Consider the following 17842-nt stretch of genomic DNA (forward strand, 5'->3'; position numbering starts at 1 on the left):
TTTCTTAGAAACCTACTGGAAAATATGTTCAACTGAAATAAGTTAGTAAACCAAAAACAGAAAGTCTTAGAAGTCAAGATACAGAGGGTCCCACATAACTGTGATGAAGGAAAAAGACTCAGTATGACAGGCCTACATAACAAACAGTACAGACAGAGGCAGGAGGATGGTGGGCTCCAGGAAGAAAGTCTTCAAAGAACAAAATAAAGGAACTAAAAATGATCTAATGCATTTGACCATGCAAAAAATACAGCTGAAGAGCAAATTTTGAAAAATCACCAGAGGATATGCAAAGAATTAACAACAGATACATAGAAAAATAAAGACTTAAAAATTAGGCCACTCCATGAAAAATGTTAAACATTTACCTGATTCAGTAGTGAACAATATTTACAGTCATAAAATGTAAATACTAATTTTTGATTTAACTAAAAATAAGGTGCTTTTCATACATTTAATCCTCCCAATAATTCTAAGAGGTAGGTAGGTACCTGGATCATCCTTACTTTATAGATGAGGAAGCCATGGCATAGAGAGGTTAAGTAATTGGCCTGGAGTTATAGTGCTTGTAAGTAAGGAGCCAAGATTTGAACTCAAGGTCAGACTACGAAAGTTATGATCTAACAAGGGAAAGCAGGACAGGTGAAAAACAAAAGTAAAAGTAATAAATCAACAGGTAGCTGAATCCACATATCGGTTAAAAATACAAAGCAGTTAAAAAAGTTAAAGAATATTTTCTTCTGAGGAAAAAGGCTTGGAGGACAAAGGGGGTGGAAAAGGAGACTGCTATTTTTTCATTATTTCTCTTTTGGTATCCTAACTTTTGAAACTGTATGCCTATATTATTTTGATTTTTTAAAAATGCTGGTTAAAAAAACACAACAAAAATCTTGTCCACAAGCTGAATTCAGCCCACTTAACGATCACTGAGTTGTGGGTTTGGACAATCAACTGGGTTCACTTAGTAGCTAGTTAACCACGTGACTCATGCTACACCATCCATGCTCCCCATGTCCCCACCACTATGAATAAAAGAAAGTTAACTTCAATGAAAGTTCTATTTCCCAGGATCTTTGATACATTTTAACTCAGTTGATATGTTTACAAGTAACAAAATTTGTCCTCCACGCTTTGCTGCATAACCTTGACGAGATTCAACCTCAGACAATCTGCTATAAAATGAAAAGGCTGAAGAAAATGATCGCTGACTACTACTTCCACCATCTAGAAACAGTTTATTATCTGTTGTTCCATAGGTGAATCAAAAAACCTAACCATGGTTCACTATCTGGCAAATGTAAGCCACTAATCAGATGATGAATTATGTAAAAATACCAGAATTCATCTAAACAGATTCCTTGGCACTATTCTAAAAGCAAAGTATATAGCCTAATTATGGATACCAAAGATATCAGCATTGTATAGGCCAGGCAATAATACATTGTTACTCTTACATAACAGAACTCTGGAAAACTGTTTACTTTATAAATATAAGATAATACCAGTAACCTCATGCATACCCTTGAAATTATTCAGAAAAGGCATTCCTTTATTTCTTCAATAAGCACTACTTACTATGCACATAATGGGCCCATAACGATGCTACATACTATTATAAACAAGACATATCTAAGCCCTACTTCCCATTGAGTTTGGAATAAGGACTGTGAGAGGGATACGTGCACAGTGTTAAAAGAACACACAAAACTTGGTAGTAAAAGGTGGGAAATGGAAATGGGGAGGCAGAGGGTGAGGAAAAGTTTTCTGAAGAAAAGAACATCTAAACAGATCTGAATAAAGAACAGACATTAATTAGTCCGGAGGGAGGAAGAAAAGAAAGATGAATAACATGTTCAAACGTCAGAAGGCAGAAGAGCTCACGGACGGTTTGGCGCGGTGGTTGGAGAGGGGTGGGGCAAGATAACAAAACGTCCTGCGGTTCAAAACACAGCTCCCGTGCAGTGCAGCAACAAACCAAGCAGGAGTAAGGTAAGCAGGGCTCATGTCCTCTAAAGGTTACAAACAAAACCTTAAAAGGGTCAACTGTTATTTCAAGATCCTGCTCCTTTTAAGCAAATCACACAAAAACTCATGCTGATATAAATGAAGTGAGAATAGTCTATAAAAACCGTCACTATTGGATTTCTTCAGTCCAACCTCCAACAGGCTACAAGTCCTAAGAGCCTCAGAATTAGTAAAGAGGTAATCCAGTTTATTTCCTTATTCTCAAAGCCTCTGCCAAACAGCACAATTGCTTCACATAATGTAATGGGTAATTCTGGATAAACATCATAGACGAACTAACCACAGCACATTCCTAAACTTTTAAAATATTAAACTGTTCATGTTCAAACAAATCTTAAAAGCAAGCCAGTCAACACCTTGAAATAATCTGGTAGTAAATCTTAGACTACTGAATGCAGCATTTCCCAACTTGCATTTAGCGTGTCTTTGACAAGAATTTTACCCACACCTTAATTCCAGCTAAGTGATCAAACTTTTGAAGAAACCATAACAACATGGCATGAAAACATAGACACAGGATGATTTACAATCACATGGTAGGTAGGCTAGCCTTAATTACAATGATGAATAAATGTACCTTTACTAAACATCAGCAGAATGTATTCATTCCATAGTTATTTAAGCTTAAGTCAAGGCTACATACATAGTATGTAAAATTCTAAAATATTAATACACATAAAATCAGACAGAATATAGGTCTGATATTACGTTAAGAATAAAAAGAAAATAGTCACTAAGCAGTCAATATAAAACAGATGAGGAAAATCAAATCAGTACCCACAACTCCACAGTTAAAGGTACTAAGCAGGGCCACTGCATATGACTTCATAGCTTATTTACTGAACAACTCTAGGGGGTGCCAATCATATATATGGGGGTGGGGGAAAGAGAGGGAGAAGAGAGAGAGACATTAAGCAAGAGAATGCAAGGTAATAAAAAAAATACTACCTTAGAGAGCCAAAGTCTCAGTAGCAATGAACAAAATACCGGGGGTGCCAAAACAATGTATACAAGTGGACACTTTGGTCACCATTGCTCAAGCAGTAGTTCCCCATAATCAGAAGTGTCTGGACGCTGATGGTAACCACTTTGAGCACCTCTTGTAATTGCAGACGTCAAACGTGACTTGTATTCATCTCTTGTTATTGGTATATATTGAGTACTACAATTTTAATACTTTTTTCCTTTCTTAAAATGTGTACTTTTTTTGGCACTCTCTGCATAAAAATAAAAATTTGAAGAAAATAACAGGCAAAGTTTTGAGTCTGCAAAACTAGTCTTGAGCTAGCACCATTCATTCATTTTTATCAAATATTATCTAAGTGCCTACCACATGCCAAGTACTGAGGAAGCAGTGAGCAAAGCACACAAAATCCCTGTCCTCATGAAGCTTACACTTGGGGGGAAGGGAAGAGGTAGAAATTACAGAAAATATTTAGAATATCAGTTGGTGATGAGTATTATGAGAGAAAAAAACTGAAACAGGGAATGGTGCTGTGATTTTAAACAAGGTGGTCAAGAACGGCTCAATGCAGTAACCATTCCAACAGAATGAAGTTTCTACCAGACATGAGAAACTCTCTGCCATCCTCACAGGAAATTGTATACACTATTCCACTATCCATTCATCTCCACCCCAATTCTACTGACAGACGAGGTAGGTGCCTGCTGATTACTAAGTACAAGTAAGTGATGCCAAACAACTTTACCACATTCCTAAGGGCTTATTTCAAGACTGGGTGAAATAAAAAATGCATTTGTCAGCAGTATCCTACAGCGGGCCCAAGCTCCAGGCCTGGATGAGGCACATTCCTGTACCATCTACATCGGGGTGGGCAAATAACAGCCAGCAGGCCAAAGCCAGCTCACCGAATGTTTCTACAAATAAACTTTTATGGGACCTTGGCCACATTAATTTGTTGCCTTACTGAGTGGGGATACTTTCGTGCTACAACAACAGACATAAGTAGTTGTGACAGAGACCACATGGCCTGGAAGACCTAAAATATGTATTATCTGGCCCTTCACAGAAAAAGTTCGCTGACCCCTGGTCTAGATCAGCACCACCCCTGCAGTGCGACTACTTTCAGGGCCGTACAGTCACATGGAACCCTGCCTCAGGAGGACCCCATCCTGGGGATTCCCTGCTCTGTGGTCACCATCTTGTAATTCTTAATAATTTTATCTTTAGAGCTTTATAAGTGAACTCCAATGGGACAACAGAGCAGGTGCTAGGAGCCTCAGCTCACAAGCAATCTGTCTACCTGGGAAGGGTTCTCCGTCAGCTGAACCCCCTGGCTCAGTTCAACCCTCCCATCCTCACCCTGTGACAAGGGGTATGGCAGTGACCATGCCCATTCCAGTGTGGCATCACCACGACACATTCGCAGGCAAACCAGCAGCGTCTCTTGCCTATTACGGATTCGGATATCCAGCAAGTCCTGGCATGGAGATTGCACTTCTGGGGGTTGCTTGTGTGCTGTGGGCTGAGGTAGCAGGTCTGTAGGAAAACGAGGTGGGCTTCCCTGCCCCAGGGCAAGGCTCCACATTTTCATTTAGTGTTGGGCCTTACAAATAAAGTAGCTGGACTTGACTGCTTTCCTGCAACAAAAATTAAAAACTAAAGGTATAAATGAGAGTTCCATTTTTCTAGCAAATTCAGCATACATTTTATTTCTGTTTTCTCCCCTTCTACTCTGAGCCATCCCCCTTCCACTTGTTCTAGCCACACAGTTTTCTTCGTATTTCTTAAACCACCGACTACTATTTGAGACTATGTTTACTTATCTGCCTCCTCTCCACCAAAGTCTGAGCCATGAGACAAGAACTTAACTGTCCTGTTCACCAGCTCCTAAAACAGAATTTGGCAGATAAAGACACTTTCATAATTCATTACATATTGAATAAATGAATAAATGAGTTATAGCACCTTTGTTTCATAGTTAATCAATACTGATATCAAAACACTGTTCCCATCCCTTATGTTAAGTATAAATCTGATAAGAGGCACTCAAAACATAAAATGAGCATATAAACTATCTATATTGTGGTATTTTCATGACATAACGCCAATGCATTTACTTGTTACTAACAAATATTACATCATTACCAGATCATGACTGCTGAAATATGCCTACACAATGCTAGCATTTGATCCAGCATCACTCAGGTGTGCTAAAGTAGTTTACTCATTTTTATGATTTTCTTAATGAGCTGCACTCAACCAATCAAATCAATGACACATAGTAAATATCATTACATACACAGAAAATGCTGGAGAAACTTTAATCTGGGGTTCATTCAAGAACAAATTACCTGGCAACATAAATTAACATACTAGTCTTCAAAGTGTGGAAACTTGGTATAAAATATATTTGTGAATTTCCTCAATTACAATATTTTAAAAGTTTAAAACCTATTTTAAAGATGAAATAACAACTAGATATTCACAGAACCCTGAAGCATCTTTGAGGGAAAGCACCAGCTTAGAAGGTAGGAAGACACACAAAACAAATTCAGTATAACAAGTTCTCCAATATTGTGATTCTCAACTTTTCCTCTGCTTTATGCTGATGACCAATGCAAGAAACTCACCGACTCCCTCTTCCAATTATAGTTTTGCAGGACTTTTTACATTTAAGAACAGGATTTTATGAGGCGAACAAAACAGAGGGGTGTGGTACAGAACTTGAGATGAGAAGTAAACATGTAAAGCCAGAGAAGAAAGAATACATTATGGCTGAAGAACTAATAGTAAGTAGGTCTTGCTGGACTCTAGCAGTTAGTGCATAAAAATTAAGAGGGGGGATTCCTAAGATATGGCACTGTACAGGTATGGGAAGGTCAATTCAAGGAACTTGTATGTTTAGAACAGAAATTTGTACTTTAAAAATCCAATAAGCCCACCAAAATGGCTAAAATTAAAAATACTGACACCACCAAAATTTTGAAAGGTGGTAGAGCAACACTGTTGGTGGAACTGAAAAATGGTACAACTACTTCGTGAAAATGTTTGGTGGTTTCCAATTGCCCAGTAACTCCACCTAAGAGAAATGAAAACATATATCCACAAAAAATTATATGAGAATATTCCTAACAATTTTATCCATAATAGCCAAAAACTGGAAACAACCAAAATGTCCATCAACAGAACAATGGATAAACTGTAGTACATTCACAGTTTACACAATTCACACAAAATACTATTCAGCAATAAAAGGGGGTGAGCTACTGATATACACAATAACATGGATCAATTCCCAGAACTTTATGAAAAGTGAAAGAAGCTTTGCAGATTATATGATTCTAGAATAGGCAAAGCTAATTTAAGGTGAAAAAAATCAGTGACGATCACGTGGAGGTAAGAATTGAAAGGGAAGGGTCATGAAGGAACTTTCTAGGGTGATAGTAATGTTCTGTATCAGGAGTCAGGAAACTTATTCTGTAAAGGGCAGAATGGCAAATATTTCGGGCTTTGTGGACTCTGCCTGAAATATTCAATTCTGCCACTGTAAATGAATGGCTATGGCGGTGGTACAATGAAGCTTTATTTACAAAACAAGGACTTGGAACTTAATTTGCTGATTCCTGCACTGTATTTTGAATGTCGCTTGGGTTACACAGGTGTATGCATTTGTCAAAACCCATCCAATAAGCCATGTAAGATTTGCTCATTTCACTATGTCAGTTTTACCCTAAGGAAAAAAGAATCATAAAGAACTATTAAACTCTAGGCTAAATGATAAGCATGCGGTTTGCAGTGAGGTACACTTATATTCTGCAACTTTGAAAGCATCAAAAAATAAGAGGGATTGACGGATATACAGTAACACATATATAAAAAACTGTTGGTAACGTTAACCCTACTTCTTATGATGGCTAACTGTACAATTTTCTTCAACTTTTCTATATATTTGGAAGGTTTACTAAATGTGGGGAAAGAGGGAATTTATTAAGAGGTCACTGAAGATTTTTGAACAAAAAATCAAACCTATACATATTCTACAAATATGACTCATGCAGTGCAAATGACACACTGAAGGAAGGTCAAATGAAGGAAGAAAATAGTTGACTATTACAATAGTCCATGCTATAGAAAGCATCAACATTTAAGGACTTGGTACAAAATAAGTTCACAAAGAAAAGTCAGAGAAGTAAAGAATTGAAAGTTTCTTTGTATCAGGAATAAGGAAGGAATTTCAAGGAGAGTGTTCAAAGTGTCAATGTGACAAAAATTAAGCAAGACAAGAACTAAAAAGTATCTAGCAGATTAAGCAATGGACAACCTTGATGATGTAAAAGAGGTGTGGTAAGAATATAAACCAGATAAAGAATAGTGATAATTCAAAGGAAACAAACAAGTGAAGATAAAAGGAATTGAGCTGGGCCAAGAACACAGTAACTAGAAAGCAATGTAAGGTAAAAGACTGCAATCCGTCTTTGACTGCACCTAAATATTATCTCAACCAGAACAGGTTCTATTGGGTAAGGCCATCCACCCTGGGCCTGGGTGTCCCTGTACGTTCTTGTTGAGTGTGACAGTCTGCAAAGCTTATCCATGTCCTGATACTGAGTGGATTCTTGTAATAAGTCACACAGGCAACAAAGAAGGTCAAAGTTACCACAGCAAGGAACTGCCCCTCCCAGGGAGAGGTGCAGTAACTTGTAGGTTGTTTACTACAATGTTTGCTGCTTGCTAAAAAAAGTGCTGGCCCCTTGCTCCTGGGTTCCTCAGCTGTGACACACTAGTGCCTCCATGTAGACCCATCATCTTCATGGGACCTGGATGCAAGGAAAACCTACATAAATATTCTAATGTTCATGCAGTTTGCTATGCTGTGAGTAGTAATATCATTTGTTTCTGACCTGGGAGTCTCCTGTTTTCTGCCAACAACCATGAAACATTAATAGACTAACTTATTAGCCTATAAATATGGTAAAATAAAATCTTAAGACTTCACAGTTCTTGACATGAACAACAAAGTAATTGATATTCAAATTGCTAAATAAAATAAGAGACACAAAGGTGGTCACCAGCAAAAACTGAAATATATAAAATATTTTAGTTTATTTACTTTACATTATTCATATTTATTTTCATGTACCAGTCTCTATATCTTTTACATATACTATTTACATAATTCTTATACTAATCCTAACAAAGTATTAATATGAGGAAACTGAGGCTTTAAGATTTTAAGTAAGTAAGCCAAGGGCTCACAAACTGTAAACAGCACAACCTAAATGCAAGGCCAGATGACTTTAAAACATGTCATTTTTTAAACCATTAATAGTCAGCCTCCTTACCAGCTGATTTATCAAGGGCAACTCTAATTCTCCAGATACCACAATATGATACTTTATTATGTTTGTAAAAAATTAACACTTCAGACATGTGAACATAACCTTAAATTTTTCTTTAAAAATCTGTGACCAAGATTTAGGAAGAGCTAGGTTAAACAAATCCAAGCCATCATCTTTGCAGCAAATTTCTCATAGATTTAGTATGCAAATATATGGGTTTTTTTTGTTTTAATTAAATTTATTGGGGTGACAATTGTTAGTAGAATTACATAGATTTCAGGTATACAATTCTGTATTACATCATCTATAAATCCCATTGTGTGTTCATCACCCAGAGTCAGTTCTCCTTCCATCACCATATATTCGATCCCCCTTACCCTTATCTCCCACCCCCCACCCCCTCGCAAATATATGTTTTAATATGCTAATATATGTTATAAATCTTCTAAGACTACTATCATCATTCTGGAATACAGTTTGTGAAACTACTGCTACAATATACAGTGCCAACTTAACTTTTACACAGAATACCTTTAAATTTTTAGTGGTCAGTTTGGTACAGGGACATAATCCTTTAAAATAGAAAACATGCAAGTTAGAAAGTGACTTAACAGCTTCAAGCCAGTTCAACTATTTCATAGTTTGGCAATATTGCTCATTTCCTATCAAACAAAACAATTTCCCATAACACAATGAAACTACGTATCACACCTGTTTTCTTCTGAAATTATATGGGTAACAATCAGGCTTTTTGTAGCTCTACAGTTATTTACTGCTGTACTTAACAAAATCTGTACCCTCTAAACATCTGAAGGGAAGAAGAGACCGCAGAAAAAGCAATTTCAACATAAAAATTGTGCACTGGTTAATGGTTAGTAAGTCATTCTGATGGTCCTGGGTATCACTGCTATTTTTCCAATAAGGAAAATTAAAAACTCTATTAATAAGTGATAAATTAGCATCGCACACCATTTCACCCCTAAGCATGCTTGCCTGTCTCCTTCTTTATTCATCTCTTAACATCCAAAAACTGAAATTGTTTATTGCTCAAGTTTATTAATCTTTCCAGAGTTTTCCAAAAAAACTGAGCTAAAAGCAGCCACACAACAGCTGTGTTCATCATATAAGCCACAGTTGCAGATTGGTCCCTAGCTAAACAGTATCCTGGAAACCAATGCACCTGCTTCTCTGGCATACATATAGATGTAGGTATCGATCAGGCCATTTTCAACAATGCCCAGAGTTATTACACTAGACAGATGTAATTACTGCGTAGTAACAGGAATTAAAATCCAAATTTGAACTTTGCTAAGATTCTTAAACATTTTGCCTTACAAGGAAAACAAAGTCATGTCCTATCTATCTATTTAAAGCAGTTATCTTTAGGACTGATTTTTGCCCTCTGCTCTGTAGGAATGCCTCCACCCATTCAAAGTCTATGTAGGACACAGCTCCAGTTTGAAAAACAAAAGGAATAAAATATTATATTTCCTACTTATTTGAAAGGAGTTATAAAGAAAAAAAAGAAAAACCTTAAAATTGAGAGAGCAAATTTCAGTATTTTGGTGTTAGGAATTTTTAAAAGTAGTAAGTCAAGTCTTAATTAGTCATAACTACTGAAAGCAAATTTGCAATATAATAAATTATTTTAAGGCAGAGCTACATCAGTTAAAAATGCTTTCAGAAGTGACTTATGTATGAGAACATGGCTGATTCTAATAAGCAAAACTCCAAAGAGAAAGAATTCAAATCAGCTAATGCCATTAAGGGAAACAAATAAGTACAGGAAAGGAAAAAGATTAGGATAAAAAAATAAGTCCCACTGGTAATAGTATTCAGTATTTTCCTACTGCATTTAATTTTCAAAGTCAGCAAAAATAAGAATGCCTTTATATAAAATAATAATAATAAAACCACCAAAACCATATACACTGACAACTTGAAAACTGCCTTACGTACTGGCAACAAAAATATTCCAAACTGTCCCGAAAATACTGATAAATTTTCACAGAATTCAGAATATGCATCTTTTGGAGGTTTTACAGAATGTAAACCAGATGAAATGGAAGCATCAGGAGCTTTTATCTTAGAAAAATGCAAAATGACATACACTGGGATTTTATCTTTCAGTGGCCTTCCTATTTGTCAAAATGCACTTACTAATATAAATTCTTAGTTCACAACTGTTTCACGTGTGTAAACAGATTTAAAAGGTGAAATGCCCACTAACATATACACATTTGTAAAATACCACAAACAGCACTATTAATTGCACCATCAGCCCTACATATTAATATTTTTCTCCTCTCAATAAATAGGTTTACTAAATTACCATCGCAAAGTTTACAGAATAACATGCTACCTAGCTAGCTGCAGCAAAATAGTCAACTACTGCTGTGTCCATTTTTTTAAAGAGGATTTACAGTAGGAATTTCCAATGACAACACCAGGGTTAATACTACCGGGAAAAATGGATGAGAAAAATTCACACTGAAACTCTAGAGGGACACTTTTCACTCACTTCAACATACAAAGGTTTATATGGTTAAAATGGAAAACATACTTAACGAAAAAGAATTCTGCTAACAAGATTAGCATTTTTCTAGTAAAACTTCCTATTTCCTCTCCCGCTCAACCCACCCCCCGGCCCCACCCCCAAAATATGGGGATAGAAAAAAGAATACAGTCACTTTTAATACTAACAAAATGGAAAAGGACAAAACGACAAGGTTAACCAGAGCTGAGAGAGGAAATCACCACTACTCTCTACAGTTGCACAATTTTTAAACCCACCTTTTTTCTTTTTTTTTTCTGTCTGCCAAATCCACATCCTACCCTACGTAATGCTTACACTCCTTCCCCCCTCCACCCACTCCGTTTATGATGGCGATCACCTTCCCACAAGGTAGGTGAACTGAGTACCATTCCCAGCAGACAATCCATTGGAATGTCTCAGAAGTAACTGGGTCAAGGAATAAGGAAATGATCGAGAAAGTGAGAAATAAAACGATACCAGTTTTAATGTGTGTGTTGGGGGGCGGGGGGTTACAGCGGGGTAAAGGGTGCGGGTGAGAGGTGGGGAGGTAGGAGGAGACGGGTCGGGATGGAAGGGTCTCCCACGAGTCAGAGGCAGGCTCCCCAGGACGTGTGAAGGAAGGGGGTCCCGCCAGAAGGGCCAAAAAAAAAAAAAAAAAAAACCCAAAAAACAAAAAACAGCCAGCACGTCCCCACAGGGAATCATCTGAGGAAAGGGGCTCTCCCGGCCACGGCGGGAGACAGTCTCGGGGTCTCCAAGAGGCGGAGGCCGAGGCGGGGACCAGAAACTCACCACCTGGTAGCGGCCAGTCCCCGGCTGGTGATGATCCATCCTGCCCGGCTCGGGATCCGGCTTCCCAGCCGGCGAGTCCCCTAGGTGCTCAGCCCTCTCGGCCACCCCCGTCGACGATGTCGTAGCCGCAGGGCCCCTTCCGCCTCTGTTTGTGCCGCGGTCAGCCGGCCCGGCCACTTCACTTCCTGCCGCTGCCGCAGCAGCCGAGGAGACCTCCGCCTCCGCCGCGGGTCGGTGAAGCTCCGGGGCGCCGCGCGCACTAGTGAGCATGCTCGGGAGGGTCGCGCATGCTCGCTGGGTCCTCCGGCGGCCCATCCGCGGCGCGAGCTGGGGGGTGGTTTGGCTGGGTGGGTGGAGATGGAAAAGTAAGACAAGTCCGGGGAGCTGTCTAGGCTGTCAGCTCGTCGGGAGTGGGCGGCGGCAAAAGGAATGGAAAAAAAGAATCGCCGCCTTTGATTGGCCTTTTCTATTGGAAGGTTTCCGCGCAGGCACAGGCGGGTGCACTGTCACCACGCAGAAACAGATGTCGAGGAGGGAGGGACTGCATTCCTAGAGCACCTGGGGATAGGTCACCCATTTACCAACACTCCCTCTTGTTACTCACTCAGCCTAGGACAATGCAGGGTGATCCACCTCTAGGACACCTCTAAAAGGCTCATTCAAAATGATTAGTGAGGTAAGGGACATCTTAAAAAAAAAAAAAAGTGTGTTCCCCTCTTGGTAATAAAAGATTTAAGAACCCAACAAGGACTCTTAAGTTATATCTCCCCAAGGAAAGAGGCCTCTAGAGCGCTAGGTTACTGGAAGGATACAGGAAAATAATGAAATGAGATAGCACTATTTTGGGTCATACATCAAAAATTTGGAAGGGTTTAACAGTAAAGCATCACTTTATGTGTGACATCGTAAGATTGTCTCAGTATCTGGTTGTCCACACATGTCCTATGTTGACATAAATGTTCAAACCTATATAGAATTTTCATAAGAGTTTACTTGAGCCAAACTGACGTATGCTGGGGAGCAAGATCTCAAAAGCTCCAGAGAATTACAGTTTTGCAGCTTCTTTTATGTTTGTAAAATTAAGGAGGGAACGTGAAGAAGATTGGAGAAAGCAAGGTAGGGATTGGGTTACAGGATAATTAACAAGGTTATATGCTCCATGAGGGTGATTTTCCAAGAGTCTGGACAAGAGGCTTACCTCTGGTATTTCAAAGGTGTGCTAGCCTAGATGCACAAGAACAATGGACAGGACTGGCTTAAAACCTTTCACTAAAGAAGTTATATGTCTGGGGCATGACTACCCACCATGACCTGCCCAGTTAGGAATTTATGATCATATCGCCCTGTCAGGTTACTTTCCATAGAACTCTTTATTTCATCCATACCTACTGTGTGTACCTCCCACAGGGCACAAAGCATGTTCTCTATTAAGTAGAAGAGTCTAATGGGGCTGCATAAGTACCTTCTAATACCTTCTAACCCAAACACCTGCTTTCTATACCCTGAAAACTGGTCCCACATGATCTGGCCCAGCTATCTGTTTTACTTTACTCCTGAGTTGCCAAAGGAGATTCCTGGAATGAAGAAGGCTAATGGATGGGCCTGATGAGCTAGTTAAAATAGCAAAAATACAATAAAGACAAACTCATTGAGAGATCAACAACTAAAAAATTTAAGCCTTCCTGATAGTTTTATTCAAAGTGTTCATTAGCTGTTCGTATTTTTGCCATCTTAACATATCTAGTGGTAGAGAGCATTAATAGACCCATAATATTAAGAGGTAATGACATCATACTTAATTTTTTTAACGTGCTTTCATTTGATCTAACACTGTATTTCAGATTCTAAGATAATAAACATGACATTTTATTGTATTACCGTATAAGAGTTCACCCTCACAAGTTCACCCCAAATGGTATCACCTTTCAAAGATCAAAACAACAGCAAAATGAAATTAGATTCCCACATCACTTACAGATCATTAGAGCTTAATTTTATTTGTGCTTCCATTTTCATTAATCATTTTTATACCCATTTGTTTTTCAAATAGACTGTTGCTCAGGGCAGAGGCCACTTTTTACATCTAGTACACCCAGAACAGTACTAAGAGCAGTGAAAACCAACGACCTGACCAAAAGCAGACATGCTGAATCCTATTAAGAGTAATAGATTCTTTCAATTTTACCCTCCTAAGTTCTGTGAACGTTTTGCTCATCTAGAGAGCAGGTAACAAAATTCAATAGGAAAGCATTTTTGTTGGTTTGTTTTCTTTTGTTTTTCAGTGAAGAAGAGGAAGAGAAAGTGGGGAGAGAGAAGCAGAAAAATAGCTAACAGGTATTGAGCCCTTCCCAAGCCAGGGACTATATGTGTTTTCATCCTCACAACTGCATGATGTAGGCACAATTGTAATCCCTGTTTAACAAATCAGAAAACTCAGGCACTGAGAGGCTCAGGAACCTGCCCAAAGCCAAATCACTAGTAAGTGGAGACACTCCAGAGCTTCCACTATACTAAGCACTATCTATCTATAAATATAAAGAAAAAAAAGACTTTGTGTCTTTCTGTCCATCACTACTGCGGAACTCGTATAGAAGAGGGAAAACAAAAAACAAAAACCAAAAAAACTGATGCATCACAAAGAGCCAATCAGGTTTCCTTAAATCCCACCTTCTTGATTCTTTATGAAATAAATGATTCTTTCTCATCATCTCCAAAAGAGCCGTTCTGAGCTCCTTTTGCCCATTTCACAACGAAGGCAAGTGTGACCTGTAAAGGGCTATCACATGCAGAGGCCTTGAGTTGTCCCACTAGGAGCAATTATTTGGGGTTAAATGGAAATAACAATATTCTTATCATTTTAGAGGCCTTAAGCAACATCCAATATTTTTAATCCCTAATCTGTTGGTAGTGACACCTTAGCGAGGAATTGGTGGTGGTATACCTCTAGAAACTACCTCTAGTGGAATTTTACAATTTGAGTGTACTTCACTAACACCTCTTGTTCTGGCCTAATCAATTTTCACCTCCAAATACGCAGCCACACAAAATTTTACTAGTGCCACACTACAGTACTGGGGCAGACATGGAGATAAGCAGTCAAGAAAGCACACTCTCTCCAGCTGCAGGAAGTGTGATTAACCAGCAAACTCCAGCTGCTTTGTTGGGGTTTCCTGCAGCTTTCAACCTGAAGTCATGCTATTTTCAGGGTGGCACTTGGCCATTGACTGAACAGGTGGTAGTACAGGTCTAGCCACTTTTGCCTGACACTCAACCCCATTTGAAATATTTACTTCAGAGCTCCCTGCTGAACTGGCAGAGACTTTGTCAACTCTGCAGTATGTTCTGAATACTCTCCTGTTTTTCTTTCACAGATGGTAACTCCCCAGTGAATCTCTTGAATCTTTAACTTCATATCAGCATCTGCTTCCTGGAGAACCCAATCTAGACAAGGTCCAAGATGTAAAGTGATAGAACATTGTTTATATTATCAAAATTTTGTTAAATGACTACAGCTGTCCTCTCACATGATTCAAGTTTCATCTCCAGAACAACCCTCAGTACCTTCCGTTGTTACCATTTTCTCATGTGGGCATAATGTATCTACAGCCTCCCACTGAAAATGACTTTGATTTTGGTCTATAGAGTGATACTATTAGGTCATAGGGACTCCTTTGCTTGGGACATACTTCCCATTGGGAATCCCTTCTACCTTTCCAGAAGCAAAGTCATTCCCTCCTGAGGTACACTGATTTCTTATCATTCTCCTCTTACTTCTAACCAGGTATGCTAAATTGCATATACATGCACCCGGATTTTTTGTTGAGATTCTCATTAGTTAAAGAGCAGTAGACACACCATTGCCTCAGATGCCCGTCTACAAGGCCTAAATTACAGGTAGGCAAATGCTGCACATTTGCCTTACTTCTTCAGTGATTATTCGTTTTTTATCACTTCCTCTACAACATACAACATAGAACTACTCCTCAAGTAGCTACTGATGGTTAATGTGGCTAGATCCTAATAGTTAATTGCATTTGGAATATGTATGATTTTGTATATTTATCTAGAGAATGAAAAGAGGTAAAATTACATTATCTGAAGATTTCTATCTCTACCTAATAAAAAGTCACTAGTCATTATTTTCTGTACATTAAATTCTAAAATTGATTCACGAAATACGAGCAACTACTATTTGTTTTAGTAAATGAAAATAAGCATAAAAAGAAAAGAGAGAATAAGTATAATTATTACTCCAAAATTTACACTATCACTCAACTACTATGTACGTGAAGCTTTCAAGCAGTTTGTAGGCTTGAACTTCAATTTAGCTGCACATAGTCTTCCGTACTTAATTGGTTCTGAGATTTCTGTCATCTGTTCAGCTCTGTAATTTTAGAGAGGAAATCTTCTGAAGTGAGCAATTTTGACAATCAGTTTGCTATACTTCCTTTCCCTGTTTTTGTTCTCATCCAATGTGTTGGAAGAATCTAAAATGCAGCTGTTTTTTTATGACTCAGAGTTCAACCAAAGAAACAGAACCGATAAAAGATATATATTAAGAAATGTATTGCAAGGAATTGGCTTACGCTGTTGTGGGGGCTGGCTAGGCAGGTCCAAAATCCATAGCACAGGCCACTGCAACTCTAGAAGAGTTCTAGAAGCTGCTGTCTGCAAGCAGAATTTCTTCTTCCTCAGGGAAACCTCCATTCTGCTCTTAATACCTTTCAACAGATTGAATCAGTCCCACACAGATTATAGAGGATAGTCACCTTTACTTAAAGTCAACTGATTTTGGATTTTAATCATGTCAAGATAGATTCACAGCAATGCGTTACATGTTACCTATGTAATCAGCACCCGTATTAAGAAATAGAATATTTCCAGAGCCCTAGGAAAGCCCTTAGCTCACTTCCTGTGTCTACTCCCATACAAAGAACAAGCATATCTTGACTTGTAGCACCATAAATTAATTTGGACTAATTAATAGTTTTGATTTTATATACATGAAATCATACAATATGTACCCTTTTGAGTATGATTCTTTTGCTTAACTTTACACTTGTAAAATTTATTCATAGTGCTGAGTATAGTTGTAGCTAGTTCATTTTTGTTGCTATGCAGTATTTGTGGATGCAAAAAAGGGGTTATATGCAAAGGGGTTATGTGCAACTGAAAGAGAGTGATAGTAATCTTGTTAGGAACCATTAACGCGGGGACAGTGGGCACTCAGAGACAGTGACGGCCCAGAGAGATTGAGAACTGGCGAGATGTGGTGAGAGTCCCACTCCAGGATTGAGTAGTTTTCGGGAGGGAGCTTGAGACCAATACAAAGTTCAATAAAACTTCCCAGGTAATGCTGTTGATTAGTCAGGTGTGGGACCCACCAGTGAAGACTGCTTCTCTAGGAGCTTGAGTGTCAAAGAAAAGAGAAGAGAGAGGATGGCAGTTAGAAGGCCAAGGGGAGCCTTTGGTTAAAGATCAAAAAGCCTTGACTGTTCACATGCCAGAGAAAGAGGACCAGCAGGAGGGGAGAAGCTGAAGGAGCAGGTCCTGGAATCCATCTTGCAGGGGAAAGATTTCAACAGGAGGAGGATCTCAGTTCTCAGATAGGAACTGAAGTAGAAAGAATAGGACCATAGACACAGATGTTGGAGGGGGAAGGACGCGAATAGGGTGGAGAGAATTCTACCTTGAACCCCCACCTTTTTTCTCAGTGAAGCAGGTGGTGAGCACCCACGATCTTTTCTGAAAGGGCTAACTAAGGTGCATGAAAAGAATAGTAAAGATCATGGAGATGAGAGGGGGCTCACAAGAGGAAAAAAGTGATACTGTCTCTCAGAGAGCCCTATTGAGGAAAGAAACTCTGTGTTTACACTGGTACCAATGTGTAAACTGTGTGATTTTCTTCCTGTAGGGTTTCCAGATTTAGCAAATAAAAACACAAGATCCCCAGCTCAATGTGAATTTAGATACACAATGGATATTTTTTTTAATATAAGTTGGCTTTTGCAATATTTGAGACATATTTAAGCTGAAAAGTTATTTGTTTTTGAAATCCAAATTTAACTGGCGTTGCGAGCGCCTGTCTGCTACATTTCAGTCTCCTCCTGAAAATCAAAGGGACATTAACCCCTCGGCAGGACCCTACCTCCCTGTGTGGTATTCATGACGCAAGTGGGGAACAAA

At 38.8% G+C, this 17842-nt stretch overlaps 1 protein-coding gene and 1 long non-coding RNA gene across 2 annotated transcripts in view; one reads left to right on the forward strand and one right to left on the reverse strand.

Moving 5' to 3' along the window:
* NDFIP2 (Nedd4 family interacting protein 2) overlaps positions 1–12059 on the reverse strand; it is a 56388-nt gene extending 44329 nt beyond the window's left edge. The window contains exon 1 of the mRNA XM_019742579.3: positions 11657–12059. Coding sequence (XP_019598138.2) covers positions 11657–11971 — 315 coding nt within the window. The 5' untranslated portion in view covers positions 11972–12059. The remainder of the gene's footprint in view (positions 1–11656) is intronic.
* On the forward strand, positions 11181–17771 carry LOC141571011 (uncharacterized). The gene is made up of 3 exons (XR_012495462.2): positions 11181–11233; positions 13939–13990; positions 15028–17771. It is a non-coding gene; the product is annotated as an uncharacterized LOC141571011 (long non-coding RNA).
* Positions 17772–17842: the final 71 nt, after the last annotated feature.

The sequence above is a fragment of the Rhinolophus sinicus genome, chromosome 16 (assembly GCF_057876585.1).
Source record: "Rhinolophus sinicus isolate RSI-liver-muscle chromosome 16, RSI-T2T, whole genome shotgun sequence".
Taxonomy (NCBI): domain Eukaryota; kingdom Metazoa; phylum Chordata; class Mammalia; order Chiroptera; family Rhinolophidae; genus Rhinolophus; species Rhinolophus sinicus.